Source organism: Siniperca chuatsi, linkage group LG18, assembly GCF_020085105.1.
Source record: "Siniperca chuatsi isolate FFG_IHB_CAS linkage group LG18, ASM2008510v1, whole genome shotgun sequence".
In the NCBI taxonomy this organism is placed as follows: Eukaryota; Metazoa; Chordata; class Actinopteri; order Centrarchiformes; family Sinipercidae; genus Siniperca; species Siniperca chuatsi.
Genome location: NC_058059.1, coordinates 17,817,292 through 17,837,470, shown reverse-complemented (window position 1 = coordinate 17,837,470; position 20,179 = coordinate 17,817,292). Strand labels below are relative to the sequence as shown.

Sequence of the window (20,179 nt, the reverse complement as noted above, 5' to 3'; positions counted from 1 at the left end):
ATCATTTTGACCTTTATACTTAGTTTGTGCTGCTCATTTTTTTGTAGCACTGCTCTTACATGATTCTTTCATGCTCACAAGGGATATGTCATGGCCGTATGGCTCTATCTGTTGGACTTCTCATGGAATGTTCACAACTGTTCTGTCTTTTTTTAACCTTTAGTTTGTTCACCAGGAGGACAACCGCTTTTGCAACCCCCAAGAGTTTATTTATGTATTTTACAGACCTGACATATTAACAATAATTAGGAATGTTTTCTTTGCGTCACAGCACATGCATTTTCATAAAGTCATTGCAGATGATTCCATCACTTAACACGGAAATGGGTTTGTGAGCATTCAAGAGAATCATGAACGAAAATGTGTCGGATAAAGATGCTTAATTTAGTTTTTATGGAGAAAATAGGAACGAAGAGTGTGTGCCCAGACACCGAAGTCAGTTAAAATCTGTGTGTATGTGTGTGTGTGCCAGAGTGACAGACCTCATTAGACCAGAGAAATAGCAACTGTGTGTGTGTGCAATGTGTGCGAGGTATTGCAGTTGTTATTAATATATTACCTCCCTGTGTAAGGTTAACTGCACTTTCATCTCACCTTGACTGACCTTCCACACACATACACAAACGTAAACTAACACACACACACACACACACACAGTCATTGTACCAAAGGGACTTCACATTAGGGACATTTCTGCTCATATGATTGACTGCTTTGAATAAAGGACCTTGGAAAAACATCTGGGCAAGTGACAAATATATCCCTGTGGCTGCCGATGTATGAAGGAGACAGATACTGTGGGCGAGAGAGAGAGAGAGAGAGAGAGAGAGAGAGAGAGAGAGAGAGAGAGAGAGAGAGAGAGAGAGAGAGAGAGAGAGAGAGAGAGAGAGAGAGAGAGAGAGAGAGAGTCAATGTGTGTGTTGAGTTATCTCCAGTGCTACACAAAGACCTGCCAGACTGCTACCGCTGTCAAGGTTTCTGTGCGAGTGTGTGTGCGTGTGTGTAAATATGTGTCCTTGCCAGCCACTCGACATCACACAGCCCTCTCATGGCAGGCTTCTTGGATCAGTAGCAGAATGGATAAGGCTATTTACCAGCAGCTTATTTGGTCCAGGTCAGACCTCCAGTAACAGTTTAATGGGTGTTGAGGGTGGCTGCTACATGGAGGCGAGCAGCTTTATCTGGCCATATGCACCTTGAGCTCGCATCTGCATGACAAGTGATTTAAAAAATTACATTTTGACAACTAGGAGGCCAGGACCTGGACATATGAGGAAAATATTTTTCAAGTGGAAATTATAATTTATATCAATGACAATATCACCTCCTAAAACCTGCTCACTATTTTCAGTGCTGACAGATAGCAAGTGGACTGTTCTGACTCAGTTTTATTTTCTCATTCAACTGGTTATATACTTCAGTGAGCATGCTATGTAAACATGGCCTAAACATTGCTGGGATTTAAATTTTGAAGTTTACAATGCATTATGTATCCCATTTTTTTGAGTTTTTGTTAGTGCACATAAAAGTTACACTTCCTAAATGTCTTTACAAGATGATTTAAAAGTGAAAAAACCTTGCTTTTCACAAATATGTATTGTAATTGAGATTTTAAAGCAAGAAAATTGTTTTAATGGGCCTATTCAAGTGTGCTCACACTAATAGATGCACACACAAGCAGTTACTATTTCAGCTCAGAGGATGGTTCCTTCCTGAAAAAACCAATATAAGTTTGAGGTGACCGTAACCCCTCAAAGCTTATAATTTCCCTGCAAGTTTCTGCATTTTTAAAAGGCTAGGTTGAGTTTGCTTCAAAACAGCACTGCCATTTTAAACACCCAGCCCACTATAAAATCCGCACCAGCACCAGCTTTTGACTGCAAAGCATTTCCTGCACCCCAGTCCTGCAGGACTCTTAAGCTAACTTAACACATTGCGTAAAATGCCATAAACAGCCCACCTAAATCAAACATCAAATGCAGAAACAGGCACAGATGTAGACGCACATACAGTACAAACACATACAGACAGATACATGCATTCATATACCCACAGATATGCATACATTCTGACCTACTTACACAAAAACCCGTAGATTCACAGAGACCCACACAATCACACCTAAATTGACAGCTAAGGTTCTGCTGAAGGTCATTCATAATGATTAAAGAGGCATCTCTGCAATGATTTTCAAATGACCCTCGGGACGCCTAGACCACTGACACCTCTTCAATAGAAAATTACTTTATCGTGCCCTGGGATACCTGACTTTAGACTGACACAGTGACGGTCTAATAGACAGCGAGACAGTAAAGAGCGGCAGATTGGGACAGAGATGTAAATGCAAACAGAGAGACAGGCAGGAAGGACCTAATAGAGTCACAAACTGAATGTAATACGGAGATGTACAGGCATGTAAGCAGTCAGGCAGACGGAGCTGGTCAAAACAGGCAGGCAGGTATGTGAAGACATGCATACTGAACATACAGAGAGACAGCCGGGCTTGCTTAAAGCAAGAAACCTGTCCATCCATCCAAGAACAACCCCAGTCAGCACCAGTGGGAATGTGGCCCCAGTGCAATCCCAACACACACGCACGCACACCACACACATGCACACACACACACCGTGCAGCTTTTTTCTTCAAGCCGCTGATACAGAGCTTTCAGTAATAGCCAGGCTGATGGTGTGATGGCTAATTTCACCTTCATACACTTTCTGTGTGTGTGAGTGTAATAATCACCTTGAGCCATGTGTGCAGGCAGTGGATTCCCCCAGAGATCAGCTAGGTTTGATTTGACATCACAACACACACACACACGCAGCCATTTGGTGCTGATATTTACATATAAACTACTGTAGCACTGTAAGAACTGAGCATCACCTTCACACATGATTCAAGGTTATCACAAAAATCATGAAAAGACACGTGAATTAGGGATTTGTTTATGTATTGCAAAGGAGATTAAGCAAATCATTTTCTATTGTAAAACCTGTCATGAGGAGTTAAAGAAGAAATACTCCATGACAATTCACCACATTTTTCTAAATAAAATCAGATATACTAGTCTTGGTTAATATGCTAATTGTTAGCAAGGCTTTCACATATTTGGCTCTTTTGTAAGAGAGGGATCACACAATAACATGAGCTGCTGACATCAGCAGCTCATGCATCAGACAGACACATCATTGCCAGGTCTTGCGTCATCAGATTTTAAAACATCATGCATTCTACAGAACCTCACAGCTCATTATGATTATAAACCAGTGATGAACTATATTCTACTGGATTGTGTTGTCATCCATGATGCACAGTTGACAATATATTTCACCAAATACCTCAGCACATAGATGGGTGTTACATTGGGTGACTTTCTTTACTTGGGCAGTATTTGATTTGCTTCGTAGATCAACAACTGTTTGTGTTCATTTATCCATCTGTCTCCATCTACACCCACACCCACCACTTCCCTCCCAGTCTCCATCTAGACAAAGAGAAAAACAGCCAACTAGCTCCCTTGTTACCCTGACAATTGTTATCTCAACCAATAAACCATGTCTAATTGCATTGCTGGGAAACATCTTTCGGCAATTACATTGTTTGGCTAAAATAGCTCATTACATAGAAACCAACAAGGGATATAAACTCAGACAAAAACAGATCACAAATCCTGACAAAGTACATTACAATAAAGTTCACAGCCTATAGTTTGGTCTATTAACTGGTAAAGATGAACAGCAATAATAGTAAGAAGCTACTATGCACACAGCTGCATCCATAAAACATTTCATTACTAAGTGAAATGTGTTCTCTTCATAACTGCATGCATTGCCAAGGACGTCAGTAAACAGGACTAAGAATCTACAGCCATGCTAGCGGCTCTGTGAGGCTGTACTTAGACACAGAGTTGCTTTGAGCTAAATGCTAACAATGACAATGCTGATATTTAGCAGGTATGATGTTTACCACATTTGCCATCTTAGTTAAATGTGTTAGCATGCTAACATTTGCTAATTAGCATCAAATAAAGTAGAGCAGAGGTTGAAATGTTGTTTGTTTTGCAGGTATTTAGTCATTAACCAAAGTATTGGACAAATTAACATTTTGACCTGATGGTGGCACTAGATGGAAAGTTATCACAATTAATTGTGAGAGGAATATGAATGTCTGAACTAAATTCTATGGCAATAAATCGTTCAAGTAGATGCTAAGATACCTCACTGAATAAGTGAAAACTTTGACATGCTGGTGGCGGTAGAGGAAAAGTCAGGGGACCACCAAAGTCAGTAGGATTCAGCCTCTGGAGACCATGAATGTCTGTACAAATTCTAAAAGCAATCCATTCAATAGTTGTTGAGATATTTCAGTCTGAACCAAAGTGGTGAACAGACCAACAACAGACCGAGATGTATCTCATGTAGTGAATCCTTGTGTTCAACAGGTATTAGTAGAACAGAGAGAAAGAGTTGATGTTTTAAAATTTTTATTGCAAAAATATAGAATTTGATAACACACTACAAAAACATCAACACAAACATAATACATGACAGTCTCAAAGACAAACCAATAGCACATCTATATGCTAGTATTTTTACTGTGCTTTCAAAGAATCACAAAACAGTTCAGTTGTTTAAAACCTTATGTGTGAGTTACTGATAACATGATCATTGTCTTTAACCTGGGAAAAACCGAATAACCGCATACCTGCTTTAGAATGTTGACACTTAGAGTGAATTTTTCCCTAAGACCGCATGTGTCATGATGACCCAATAAATGTACCTATTTTCCACTCCCGGAGAAGTTAACTATACAGTTTTAAAGTGGACGGGGCCATTGGTAACAGGAGTATTTTTGAAACTGCAAATTTGCATTTGAAAGCTTAATTTTAGCGTTAATCTCAGTGTTACTCAACACACAAACACTGGAGTCTTCAACACCATTATACCTGTGGTAAATGTTTCAACCCCAATGTGGTTTGTCAGTGGCACAAAATACTACAATACCCACCAGCCTCATTGGCTGTTGCCATGACAAAGATGTCAGCTAGAGATCTGAAATCCATTTAAACTTATTCCAAACATCCTTGCAACCAGGAACAATACTCTTGACATACACAGTCTTGTGCCTTTGACTTTTTATTTGAACAGTTGCTCATTGACTGGAGCTGATGATTCAACTGAAATGTCCGTCTACATATTGGAAATGCTCAAACAGCTTGTCAAAAATAGTAATATTGTCTAAGGAAAACATTAGGACTGTTCCAGACTCTACCAGAACCCTGGCCCAGATATAACCCCGCCCACTTATCTGCTTTATTTCTGGAGGTTTTCAAAAGACACCGACACTATGTTTTCATATTTATAAAATGTCTTACAACCATTCAGATGTCAGTGCAACCTTTTATGGTTGCTATTTCCCCATGTATTTGTGTATGCAAATACGATTTTATTAATATTAATAATCAGGTATTGCTTTTGTACATTTGCTAAAATTCAGTCAAACCTCCTATCCAACAGTTTATGCAGTGCTTTTATTACAGAGCCATTTTCAACAAACTCCAATGTGTACGAATGCAAGAACTTGTTATGGAAATGTATGCGTATATTGTTGCTGATTCAGATGTTACATCAAACGTGTTATGTAATTTGATTTGACACTAAAATATTGGCTCCTGCATAAACACTTCACTGCATGGTTGATGGAGTCCTAGCTGACAGTCATTGTAGAGTAACAACACATCAATAAATCTTTACAAGTCTCTGCTGGTTTGCTGTGCTTTTTTCCTTCCTGCTAAATGAGAATTGCTTAATAAGAGATGGACAGGATAAAATCATGCCAATGCAAAAGTGCTGAGAATAAATAATTTGAATTAATGAAGATATTTCACTCAGCAGCATCTATCAAATAAATTGTATATTTGTTGTTGTTTGCAATGACAACAAATCAATACCTGTTTTCACACTTTTGTACTTAGCAGTGGTAATTCTAAAATGCTACAAACACTCAGACAAAATGTCTGGCTGACGTTTGTTAACATTAAGGGCTAGTGCTATTGACCTTTGTACAAAATCATATAATCCGCTCACTGTCCTAAAAGATTTCTGTCAAACCCTGTGCTTACGTTCTGAAGGTGTATCGTTGTGCCGTACACAAGGAAATGGTGCTCTACATCAATGATGCTTTAGTTTCCCATATATATATAGCTTTGATTTGTTTTGAAAAATACTACCAATGCCTTGTGCTTAACTGTCAAATTTTACAAGCATTGAGAATATAAAGTGATATAATCAGCATAAGGGAACACAGTAATTATATAGTAAATAATTAAGAAAAACTTTAACACTAAAAAGTCAGTCAACTCTAGACATTTTTAGTCAAACAAAAGGGCAACAGATTTCTCATAAAGTGCAAATTAAATTAGTTCCAACATACACATTGTCTGACATTCTTCTTATTGCCTATAAATATTGTTGGCAAAAAGTAAATACATAGAAAATTGGGGCTCAATTGGGGCATAGCATTTTGGCGGGGGAGGAAATAATGGTGCTTGAAAGATGAGAGGCACTTATAAGGGTGTACTATTCACCAATTGTTCATGCCCCAAGCATAGGTCTTAAGTTGAAAATTAAGTTGAAAAGGGTGGTTGTAAAAAGCCAATGCCATGAAATTTGAAAAGGACCAAAACACTGTGAAACTTCATCAAACGCCTGTTGTATTCATATGACTGAGGAAACTTGAATTGAAAACATGTTGGGTGGTAAATTAAAAGCACCCAGCACAATTACTTTCACTGTACATGCCTTATATTGTCTAATATAAAAGGTGCACCATGTTATTGATGCATTCCCCCGCTAAATTAAACATCTGCATAGCCACAACAGTCTACATACAGTATATATGTTTTACTGCCAAGGAGTTGGTTGCATTTTTGAAGACCAGAATAAGACCTGCTTGAATAAAAAAGTACACTGTGGCTTAAACAAGGTATAAAACCACAAATCTAATGTTGCTAAATGGCTACTGTTCCCAACCATTAAAACTACAATATAGTATATTAACGCAGAAGCTGGAGCCAAACTTCTAAAGTGATAAATGTAGACTAAAGAGACTATGCAGATGTTTATCTTTCAAGCAAACTTTTACTCTGGTAGAACATTTCGACTTTTAAAAACACATACCCATATAGAACAACAACTGTGCCCATTTCCCACTCACATTCTTTTATAAAACCAGCCAAGAAGTATGATCTTGATCTTGACAGCAGGTGGAAAGGCTTAAACGCCACAAGTGAGGTCGGCTTTCTACCACCAATGAGGCCTTTTACTTTGACTCCTGTTGAACTCAGAAGGAGGTTTAAAAGCGAAACATGTTCTCCAAAAAATTTAAATACCCCTTTAAAACCGTACATTCTTCTTGTGTGCTTTTCTATGCTTTTCATACAGTCAAGTGATACCACCTCTTATAAAACTAGCTTTACAATCTCATTTCATTTCCACTCTTATGCCACAGCACTAGCAGTACACTGTGTATAACCAAGAAAAATATTAGCATGTCATTTGCAAAGAAGATATATATACTGTCAGAACTCAGTTCCTGCTTAGGTGAACACTACGATGAAAAGGGTCAAGTTTTAGCAATAAAGCACTGAGTAGCAATGTGTAACAAACCATACCAAAGAGAAGTAAATCAAGGGCTTGATCATTGACATCATTGTATACCTTTCAACAGAAGTTCATATGTTCATCAATCCCTGTGCACACTTCTCTGGCTTTTAGAGACAACATGAGTATTTATTGTTGTCTCATTTAGGGCAGCTGAAAATATTTCTAGGTCTTGCATTAAAACTTGAAATGAAACACAATCACCAACAACATAGCATGAATATTTGATAATTCTGCATACCCTTTAGGGCACCCTTATATGGGGACAGATGTGCTGGTTGCCCCCACCTGACAGTGGCCCAGGTCTAAGTCGTAGGAATGCTGATTTAGAATATTTGTCACTATTTACTAATGTGCACTACTCTGAGATGCTTGATCAATACCAACTTGTCCACATGATAGTAGACCGAAGAACAATGCTCCCTGCTTTAAATATATAATACATTATATACATGAAAGACATGTAGGCAGAGCTGCTCAGTAGTCCAAGAGAGAGTATTATGATCAAAAACAAACTGTCTACATCATTTTTGCTCATTTTTTAAACAGGTATAAATAAATAAATGATTATCAAGTTGATCAATATTGCCTCCTTATTTTCAGCAGTCCTGTAAGAGTGAGGTTTATTGTGGTGTGGCAGACATGTGGTGGAGAGAGACTCTGGTGAACTGAACAGATTGCTGAGGGTTTTCTGCGGTACCTGAAGGTTGTTGGGTCTAAGTGAAGGCTCCAGTCTGAGTGCACTCTTGAGTGAAGGCTGCATTGGGATCCCAGTAGAGATTCCATTAGAATCTGAGTGAAAGTTCCATTAGAATATCAGTAAACAGTCCCACTAGAATCTGGGTGATCCTTTGCATGAGAATGTGAGCAGCAGTTCCATTATTACATGAACAAATGTTCCATCAGGATCAACTGAACATTCCATGAATTTCCATGAATGAAATTTCCACTGGATTGAATGTTCCAGCTGAATCCTACTGGAAGTGCCATGATGTGACATTTCCATTAGAACCTGTGTGACTGTTCCATTTGAATGTCCGACATAGAGCCTGTGTGAGGGCTCATCAGAATCTGGGTGAAGGCTCCATTAGTGTCTGAGCAAAGGTTCCAGTAGAATCTCAGTATATTGTTCTGCTAGAATCTGAGTGAAGCTATGTGACTGATTTGAATGTGGGATGTTGTTGCTAGAACCTACACGAAGGTTCCCGGGAATCTGACTGAACGTTCCACTAAAACATGCGCCAAGTATCCAGTATGAAGCAGTTTTAAATTTGAATCTGCATGGTTTAGGAGTTGATAGCTGAGTGAGTTCTGTAAGAACCCATCAAGATCTTAGTGGAGATTTCTACATATTTTCAGAGCAAAGATGACCAGCCAGCTGAATCTCTTACACAATCTACAGCTTGATTCAGAAGCTGGTTTTAAGGACCAGAATGGTTCTATTGCCACATTCTATCCCAATTTGACAGCATTTACATATCAAACATAAGTTGATGCTGCAACTCAGCGTTGTGTTCTGTGTAGTGCTATACATTCAGCCAGAAGAAGAGTTAAGTAAAGAGTATCCTAGTGCCTAAAGGCTTGTATCTTTTCACACTTTGTTTGTAGGTTCAATAAGACCCAAACTCTTCTGGACAAAGCCAGACCCAGAAGTTTTCCTTGTCATGGACTATGTTTAAAGAGGCTGAAATTTAAAATACAACAATGAAGATTGCAATATGTACTCTTGTCTTGCATTGCTTTGGAAAATAATGACGTATATGATGCTGAATATGAGTCTGGACCTTCCGTGAGTTATACAGCTGGATTACAACTGCAGTCTTGTCGCATGAAGACCTGCCAAAAGGTCAACAACAAAATGCAACAGCAAAATCCAAAGCACGTCAGCATGGCAAAGCAAAGATTGAAACTAATGAAGATTTTGCTCTTGGTCCATTATTACATGTTTACCCTGCCTGAGAGTGGTGTTCAATTCAATGACTTGTGATGGAACTGTACTTCCAGAGAAAAAGTCAGTACTCCACTGGGTTCAGATCACCTGAGACAGGCTGAAAAAGTTCAGTCTGAGACCGCTGCATGAAAACTCCCATACTTGTGATATAGCCATAAAATTGCTGGTTGCTCTAAGAGCCAGATCTGCGGTCTATGTTTCATGTTTGATCTGAGAGAATCCAAAGATATCTGAGAGATATCAGAATCCCTAAGATTCACACAAATGGAATAATTAGAAGGAAAAGTCTTCACTTAAGTTCAGTTCAGTTTAGCTCACCATCATCTTCCCTTCATGTAGCACCACTCAGTTCAGTTTGGTTTTAGTGCTGCAATGTCAAATATCCCCCATAACACCACAAGCAAACTCCACACACAAGAGCCACAAAACTGTGGATCCTCCAGTTTAGATCCATAAACATTGGGTTTCATTGTCTGTAGAAAGTGCTAAGCTGCTCTAGGTCCAACAGCAAGTCTTTTCGTCACATACTAGGTCCACATATTGTCTGTATGTGTATACGTGTGCGTGCGTGTGTGTGTGTCTGTGCCTGTACATATGCATCAGATGTTTACAGTAGAGTTGGTGTTGTTCATATGGACTCTCATCTCCTGAATGGTAGTGATGATTTTTTTCTGATGTCCTGCCAGGTTCACTCCTACTCTTCGCAAATCCCTGAAAAAGAGCACAAACAACAGGCCCTTATTTATCAATCAGTCTGACAACAAATAAAGAAATATATGATGCAAGTGATAAAAAATTACTGTACTTTAACTTTTTTTTTTAAATGTTTCCTACAAAAGGTTTATTTGTAATGTTTTAGACAACTGCCATTTTCACTGATGTTGTAACGTAGTGTTCTTGCAAGTAAGAGTATCAATATATAATATCCTCACAAGGCTCAGCTCTTGTACGGTAGATATCCCAATTAAAGCAATTTTAAAAACTGTTATAATACTGAGACAGCAGTTTCTGGATGGTCCCCAAGTTATGCATTCATAAGTCATGCTGATTTTCTGTAGCTATCTCTATCTTTATCAAAGCTCTCGGTTCTATAAAAGGGCACTGGCTTTTTAGAACTTTTTCACAGGTTTGCAACCTTGTAATAGATCCTGCATTCTCATTTTGCTTTGACCTTCTCTAACTGTAATAATGAAAAATTAGTTCAGTTTTGTACGTGCTACAGAGATTTTCATTAAAACTGCATTGCACATTGGATTGTTGTCATTTGAGTCCAGATTATGTAATTTTACTAAATTTTGAACTTTAAAAGGTCAGTAAGGACCATGTTCCACTGAAGAAATAATCCCTACAAAAATGGATGACAGTTAGGGCTGTGGATTATCCAGAGTAACGGGGAGAGTTTGCCATTGAATTTTTTAAATATAATTTTGCACCGCTGCTCCACAAACAAAACTCTGCACTCAACACTATTATATTGAGGTGGCAGCAGAAATCTCAAGGGACAGATGTGTAAAAACCTGAGCAAATAAAACCATCTACATGGCTAGATGTTCTAGTACTTGTTTATGTTTGTATGTGATTAAGTGGCCTTACTCTGATGTCATTTGAGCCACAGTCTCCAGTGAAGAGTAACCTCCTTCCATGAAAAGCTCAGTGTAACGACCCATCTTGATGGAGTCGAGCCACTCCCCTACGGTCTGGCTCCGAGTGCTGCAGTCCCCTTCTACACTGGCATGCTCCACTAACAAGTTGGAAACCCTGTTACATGGATGGAGGTACAGGAAAAAAAAGTATGACAGTAATCAAATTAAAGCACAAGATTATACATGTATTATTTCAGTAACCATTGTCATGATGACAGATTGTCAGATTAAAGGACTTCATAGGCACCAGCTCCTGTTTCACATCATTATCATAAATGTTAAGGAGTGGAATTCACTGTGCAATCACCTACATTTTGAAGCCCAGGGCTGAGCTCCAAAGCCCTGACAGTTTCCAGTAAGGCCTCTTAATGCTACTTATGCACCATCATGCAAAGCTGAAAATGCTGTCCACTCAAAACTCTTTGTCATTCAGCTCACACTTCATGCAAACAAATAGAGCTCTCCATGCTATCAAACAGAAATGTTCATGCTAGCTAACAATATTCTCCACGCTGTAGCTAGAACAGGAGTAATGTGGAACAAGGACTAGCCCTGTTGTCCCTTTAATCTGGCTAACTGTCAAACGTTATTGCATGGGATGTTAGATATGCCATTGATTTATTAAGTGTGTTCCTGTGTGTGTTTTTTGAGTGTGTAAGTGGAAAAGAGGAAGGAGAACAAAAGACCTCACATTATTTAATTATCTCTGCAAGGAAAATAAGGTAATGAGGGTGTCTGACTAAATGTCTGTTTCAGAGCACTTATAGCCATTTCATGCCATTATACACTAATGCAATGCACATGCATAGTGGGGAAACACTAATTGAATGTTCAAATGTTCCGATAATCAAAAGATACCCCACTGAATACAATTCACACTAATGCGTAGTTTTAAGAAAATCAAGCTACTTTCATTTATTTCTCTCCTCTTCTTTGCCAGCATGCAGCAGTTAGTGACTATGTCCATCCTGATTTAATTATGCAGCTACACAAGACTTCAATAGAGACTCTTTACATTTCATCTGAACGATGATGAGTCTATTAGCTTGCAGCGCTGGGTTTAATTCACTTCAGAAAGAATAGGTCAGTTAAAACAACACATTTTCAAGATTAAAGAAATGTCGGTAAAAGCCAACATATCTCTCTTCTTGGAAAAATAAATACAAAATTACACTTTATAGTATTTTACTAGAAGTAGGTGTGCAAATTCACACCTAAACCTAATAACTGGTTGGGCCACCCTTAGCAGCAACAACTGCAATCAAGCGTTTGCGATAACTTGCAATGAGTCTTTTACAGCGCTGTGGAGGAATTTTGGCCCACTCATCTTTGCAGAATTGTTGTAATTCAGCCACATTGGAGGGTTTTCTAGCATGAACTGCCTTTTTAAGGTCATGCCACAGCACCTCAATAGGATTCAGGTCAGGACTTTGACTAGGCCACTCCAAAGTCTTCATTTTGTTCTTCTTCAGCCATTCAGAGTTGGATGGTGTGTGTGTTTTTTATCATTGTCCTGCTGCAGAACCCGAGTTTGCTGAAGCTTGAGGTCACGAACAGATGGCTGGACATTCTCCTTCAGGAGTTTTTGGTAGACAGCGGAATTCATGGTTCCATTTATCACAGTAAGTCTTCCAGGTCCTGAAGCAGCAAAACAGCCCCAGACCATCACACTACCACCACCATATTTTACTGTTGGTATGATGTTCTTTTTCTGAAATGTGGTGTACTTTTACGCCAGATGTAACGGGACAAAAGTTGAACTTTTTGGAAGGTGTGTGGAACTTTTTCACACCACTGTATATTAGTGTTGGCCATCTACTGCTTAAATCCAAAAATATAAATTTTTGTGTTGGGCTTCAAAATTGAAATCAGTAAGTTCGAATATAGATTTTCTTCAAAATAAAAGACTCAACATAACTTTGTGTTAACATAACATGTTACGATAGCAATGTGCATCCAAGCAATTGGCGTCTACATAAAAAAAGTGTCAAATTCCAAATAGATATGTTGTTGTTTTGTGGTGTGAATTCATACCTGTGTGAGGAATTGACAAGTTTTTTTAATGAGCTGGGGTTGCGAATGAGTTTGTCTAGTAGACAGACAATCTCATCAAATTTGGGGCGGTTGCTGCGTTCTCGCTGCCAACAGTCCATCATTAGATGGTACAGAGCCTCAGGGCAGTCCATAGGACCCGGCAATCTATAGCTCTCCTCCACTGCCTTTATTACCTGCAGACAGACAGGGGATGGAAAAAGACAGATGGAGCTTAGTTTTTTAAAAAGCCCTGAAGTGGTACAATACCTTGGGACAGTCAAAACAATCTGCTATGATAATGACTTTCCCTCATTTAGAAGTTGAGAAAAGGAATGAGATGGAGGGAAAGAGTGAGAGTAACACCCAGTTTACAATACAAAACATTTAGTGTTAACTGAGACTGCTCTGGCTTCTCTCTATCTTCCCCTCCAAAAAGATGACTTGGAGTCTGCTCCAACTTCAACTTTATTGTTCCCAAGTGGAAATTTGCCTTGCAGCCAGGTGAAACACAAGCTTGAACATAAAATATAATAAAATACATAAAACCTAATACAAATACATGCAAAACATATGCTAAAGCCCCATACAGTGAAGGCAAAACACTAAACCTTCAGCCATCATCATCCCATCCAGCTGTCGATAGTTAGTCGATCATCATCATCATCCAGCAATATTATATGGAAGACTGATTATCAGCTGACTCATCCTGAGCATGAGTTTGATGGATTGGGGGGAAAAATAATTTCTCACCCTGTTAGACCTGGCCTTTGGTAACTTAATCTAAACCATGCAGTTACTGAATCTTGGTTAAAAGGTGGAGTATGCGATTCTGGAGAAATCCAATACCATGATACAGAGAGAACAATGACACAGCAAGTAATGTTACTAACGTTAGCTAGGTTGTGGGTTAGCAAACTGTCCCTACAGTTGCTGCCGCAAAGCTAACAGCCAGAGAGGACGAGGCGGTTTCCCAGCTCCAGACAGCAATACTCACAACTCTCCTGCTACTATAGAAAACATCACAACAACAGCACATCTTGGCAAACTAGAAAGTAAGCTGAATGTCCGTGTGCAAGACATTTAAAATTACCTGACACACAAATCGTGGCTCGGTCTGAGCCACTTTGTTTATTTCCCATTTACAGAGCCAGGGCTGTGTACAAACCTATAAGTTTTCAGTGCACACACTGAACGGACAGCTAGCAGACCGTGAGGAGATATTCGCTGAATTTGACAAAAAGACATGTACTGGATTAGAATCGCATACCCCACCATTAATGTTTAAAATACAATGATCAGTTTGAAAGTTTGCTCAAAAGATTCTGGACATTAGAGATAGGGCTGGGTATCATTCAAAAAATGTCTGTCCATATCTGTACCAGTACCAATACCTTGACTTCGATACCGGTTCCTGAACAATACTATTTTCGATACCAACTTTATAAAATCTATTATATTAAAAGAAAATTACAATACACATTATGGTACAATTATTCACTTCAAAGGAAGAAGCTGTTCAAAGACCTGTGTGAAGCTGGATAACAGGACTAAAGTTAAGAAAATGAAGGAATATCTGTATAGTATTGGATTATATAAAATATAAATAAATGTCAAAAGGAACATTAATAACAAACAGTATGGCAGCAATACCCCATTGTAGACTCTAGTCAGCCTAATCTGGAGGAGGAGGAGGAGGAGGAGGAGGAGGAGAAGGAGAAGAGGGAGAAGAAGAAGAAGAAAGAGAAGAAGAAGAGAATGACTGTGTTGGTGACATTTGTGGTACTGGTATATAGTGGCAGAGTGAGACCTCTTACTTTGTGCTAAAGAGAAGCTAGCCTGGGTCTGACAACAATCCACCGTGTCTACTTAAGGAGTATTTCTCTCCGCTATCTGTCGGTCTGTAACATTAAGCAACACCATGTTTGGCGTCAGAAACGCTCTCCGCCTCGGCTCCAGGTTATCCGTCCCATCCGAGGAGAGGACAGGTTGCGCCGGGGCTTTCATCCTGGTGGACGATGTGGTGAACGGACTCACTGACGAGCAGATACAGGTTAGCTGCACTGGCTAGCTAACAAGCGACACAAAATTCATTTAGTTATCTGTGCAGATAAGCAGCTGGCAGTAAAAAGATGAGCATAACGTTAGACAGCCAATCACCAGCATTATTAGATCTTGCTACAAGCATGTTGCATGCTTATTGGCGCACTGACGCTGATGAGATTTACTCCTTAGATATTGAAATTTGGTACCGAATGACAAGGCATTTTTTGATACTTGATGGTATCGAAGCGGTCGGTGCCATAAAAGTATCGAAGTTCATTACCCAGCTCTGGAGAAGAGATGACACAATTTGGTCCGCACAGTGAACATTAATCAATCTGCTGACTGTGTACATTTTAAGAGGAAGCAATGAGGTAAGGAATCTGTTCTATCACCTCTATAACCTTTAGAGAGATGGAAGACGGAAAAAATGGTTAGACAAAGAGAGACGGCAAATTCGAGAGAATCTACTGCATGGACAAAGTCTGAAGAAGAATCATTTCCAGGGTATGTATAGGACACAACTTGTTTGACGCCTGAACGTGTAATCACTTTTTCACAGCAGGACCACAACAAACTTCAGCAAAAGTGATGTTACTTCCAATTTGAGTTCTCTCAAGCAAGATCCTGAATCCTGATATTTGCTCCAGGGAAGCTCCTGCTCTCTATCTGACCCTACACTCAAACCCTCTATGAAGTTAGCAAGCAAAAACGAACCCCCTGCGAGGATCAACAAAGTAACACATCATAAAAACATTATTTGTTTATTTGATACGCTGCATAGCCCAGTTAATCATATCTGCAAGTAAAAAGATGCAGCACTGAATCACAGAATTTTTTTTTTTTGTGGGGGGGAGGTCGTGTTAGATGAATAATAAATAAACCTGGCTCTCTCTGTTAGACCCTGTAGTGGAAAGCAAGCTGGAGTTCTCAGCCTAGTTCTGCCAGTGCAAGACACTGGAGGGAATTGATTTGTTGAGTTCATGACAGCCTTTACTTGTGTCAAATTCACACAAAAGACAGACCTGATAGCACTCCAATACACACGCATGCATGAAAGCGCACGTACTCACGCACCAAAGCATAAGAGAGAAGCGCAGCATCAAATCATTGTTGCATGCTGAGAGGGAGAAGAACTACACATAGCTGACTGCCAGGGAGGAAGGATCAGAGAAAGAAAATGAGAGACTGAGGTGGGAGAAAGAAAGAGAAGGCGGACGAGAGGCAAGAAAGAATACAGACATTGCATTTTTCAGAGACAAAAAGAGAGGACGAGGAGGAAAAGGGTAGAAGTAGGAAACAGAAGGAGAGAAGCTTAGAGAAAGAGAGTGTGAGAGCCTGCACTTGCTTGCGCAGATCAGAGAAAATCCGGCATAACACTTTCAATTAAACATCAAACGTCTTCTCCTCTCCTCTCACCCTCCTCTCCTCTCTTCACCATCTCTAGACTTCTCTGAGACAGACAGCCTAATAACCAAGAGGAGGAGGGAGGGGTCTGAAGCAAGGGATGAAGAGGGCTGTGCGTGCATATGTTGCCTGTGTGTGTGTGACTGTGGGTGGGAAACGAGTGCATGTGTGTGGTGTCTGAATCAACTGTTACATTCTCACTCATCGCCATGTGACAAGATCGCAGTTCTCCTCATTAAAATGGCCTCCGGGCCGCGCTATAATGTAGGTGCCACCCTCTTCTACTCTTTTCATCACCCTCTTCTTCTCTGAGTCACTTTTCTTCGTCTCCTCTCTGATGAACAGACGCATGCAGGTCATTTGGGTACTTGCTGAGTAGACCACCAGTATATCACTCCACAGCCACACAAGTTTTACAATTTCGCATTTGGCGAAATATTTCAAAAATAACATGAATAATGCTGTAATCGGGAAATACATTGCTACATTTTGTTTACAAGTGATCGAAAAACCTTTAGCACTAATGGATGATATATAGATAGCCTAAGTGAGCGTACAGCCTGACATTTTCCCTGCCACATTTTTTTGCTTAGCACTGCACCTCCATGAATATTCACTTCATTCACTCTTTTGCTTACGCACACCTTTCTCTACACCACACAATGTCTCTCTCTGTGTTTCCATTAAAGCTGTTCATTCTCATTGTCTACACTTTACAGTAATAGATTTATAATAATAGGTTCCCACAGAGCCCTCCCTATTTCAACCCACATTCAGCCTCCTGACATTTCACCTACACGTCTTTTTCTCCCTTGATCCCATTGCTTTGTTATACACAAGTCAAAAGTTCCCAAGGAACAATACAGATTCTTTTTTAGTTATTAGTAAATATTAAACAAATATCAACACACATGTGATCAGAAATCTAACATAACCTGTGTAAACATACAAAAAAAATATGAAAAAAGTTGGTGCTCTTCGGGGGCTCCTGGCAGTTGCCAGGCAACCAGACTCCAGGAATTTACTGTTTGCCGCCAAGAAATGGTCCATCACATAACCCCCGGTAAAACGGTTGTTGTTTTTTTGGACGGATTAAACAATGATATACAATGTTAATTAGTGAAAAAAAAAAGGAAATCTGAACTTCTACAATTCCATGACAACTGGGCAAACTCCCCCTGCTGACGAAGATCATGTGTTATAATTGAAAGCTCCAGAACAGGTACTAAATGTACCTTGTGGTGAGACTGTTTTCTCAGTTGTCCTAACTATTTCATGGCCATTGTGCAGTCCTGCTTTCTGTGGATGCACCAAAAAAGAATGGTGTTTGAATTGTGGGGTGAATAGTTCAAAACAAGACAAATTCAAACTGACAAAATACGAACGGCAAAACACATCAAACTTACATCTTGATTGGACATCTCCCAGTATGGCCTCTCTCCGTATGACATCACTTCCCACATGACAATCCCGTAACTCCACACATCGCTGGCTGAGGTAAACTTCCTGTATGCGATCGCCTCCGGAGCAGTCCAGCGAATAGGAATCTTCCCGCCCTGTGACAACATGCAAGAACATTTACCAGATAATGCAAATACCTCTGTGGCTTTCAAGGAAACTAGGCTCAGAAAATGTAACGTCAACTTTCCATCTGTTGTGGTGCTTGATAGAAATAACCCCGATATGTTTACATCTACAACAGCTCAGTGCCACATTTGTGCACACTTGACCTTCCGGTGTATAAATACAGCTGCAGTCATTCAAAAGTTTTACATTTTGTTATACAAAGATGGAAACCAAGAACAGACCTTAATTGAGACACGTCTGCCGCATGTGGTCCAACCCACAATTACACTAATGAACACCAATTTAGGAATACATTCATGATACCACGTTTCACTTTCTTTGACAAATTCCCTGTCCTAACTGTTGGGGGGAGATTCCTCTACTCGTTTTCCTCATCTTCATTATCGTGCTTTCATTGCAAAGATAGAAAAGTTCACAGGATGACTGCTGAGTTCCAGAGGAAAATGTGTTTTCAGCTGATGAGTAGTGAAATTAGCTTGAAGGGTTTGAATCATGTTATTCTCACTGCTTTGTCAGGGAAGAGAGCAAGACAGAGAGAGAGAGAGAGAGAGAGAGAGAGAGAGAGAGAGAGAGAGAGAGAGAGAGAGAGAGAGAGAGAGAGAGCCAAAAGAGAGGTAGCCAGCAAGTGACAGGATATTTGGCACTGAGGCAGCAAGACTCTGTGCTAATTGAGTGTTGCAGAGACCGAGCTGAGTACTAATTGGCCCTCCTCCTGCAGGAAGCAGCCCGTCTCTGACTGACAGGACGCCACTCAGCTTGGGACACACAGCTTAATTTAAAACCCGCTGCTGCCGTCTGTGTGTGTGTGTGTGTGTGTCTGTATTTGATTTGAGTTTTCCACTTAATCCATAGTTTGATATACCACAATTGTTGCGCGCACACACAGAGATACACACCGGATTGTTAAAGACAGTGTGCCCTCTAGTTTACCCTTCCTCTTTCTCTCTCACAGTAATGCTGAAACAATTAGTTGATTCATCGATTTGTCGATTGGCATAAATTGGCATAAATTGGCATAGTTGTTGTTAGTTTAAGTCGTTTATTAAGCAAAACTGCCAAACATTTGCTGGCTCCAGCTTTTAAATGTGAAGATTTGCTGCTTTTATCTGTTTTTACATCATTCTAATTTTGCCAAAATCTTTGAGTTCTGGACTGCTGGTCAGTCAAAACAAGCAATTTAAAAAAAGACGTCAGCTTGGGCTCTGGTAAATTGTGACTAGAGTTTTTAAAATTGATTAATTCAAATGATAATTTACAGATTAAGAATTAGTTGCAGCCCTATTATACATACACAAAAATGCAAAGTCTTACCCGAGTGGTGTACGCAGCCTCCGGGTCATCTTCCAGGACTCGGGACAGGCCGAAATCAGACACTTTACACACAAGGTTACTGTTGACCAGGATGTTACGAGCTGCAAGATCACGGTGGACATAGCCCATGTCGGACAGGTATCTGCATTTATCCACACAAAGGAAAGGATTAAACCTAAACACTGTGCCCTTATGATATGGTCAGTAATACATTGTGTGTTTGTGTGGACTTGTATGTTTACCTCATGCCAGATGCAATGCCACGCAGCATACCAACCAGCTGGATTACAGTAAACTGACCATCATTTTTCTGAAGAAAAGAAGGGACAAATAGGAAAAAGACAATCTTAGTGATATTTGGTTTCGGTATCTTTAGTTAAATCACTGACATCACTCACATCAATCTATGAGAACAGTGAACACATCGTATTCAGAGGAGAAGGAAAGAAAAATGGGAGGGATAATATCACATGACAAATGTTTAAAATCAGATAAAACCCACAATGTTGCACATCCACTGAAAGAAAATCATGTATCATTTGGT

The 20,179-nt window shown here is 39.7% G+C and overlaps 1 protein-coding gene across 1 annotated transcript in view; it reads right to left on the bottom strand.

Moving 5' to 3' along the window:
• Window positions 1-4,467: 4,467 nt before the first annotated feature.
• The window catches only part of LOC122865588 (ephrin type-A receptor 5), a 70,985-nt gene continuing 55,273 nt past the window's right edge, over window positions 4,468-20,179 (bottom strand). Inside the window, exons 14-19 of the mRNA XM_044174229.1 lie at window positions 19,878-19,945; window positions 19,636-19,777; window positions 18,144-18,293; window positions 13,291-13,484; window positions 11,207-11,371; window positions 4,468-10,324 (exon numbers count right to left, since the gene is read on the bottom strand). Coding sequence (XP_044030164.1) covers window positions 10,213-10,324; window positions 11,207-11,371; window positions 13,291-13,484; window positions 18,144-18,293; window positions 19,636-19,777; window positions 19,878-19,945 — 831 coding nt within the window. The 3' untranslated portion in view covers window positions 4,468-10,212. The remainder of the gene's footprint in view (window positions 10,325-11,206; window positions 11,372-13,290; window positions 13,485-18,143; window positions 18,294-19,635; window positions 19,778-19,877; window positions 19,946-20,179) is intronic.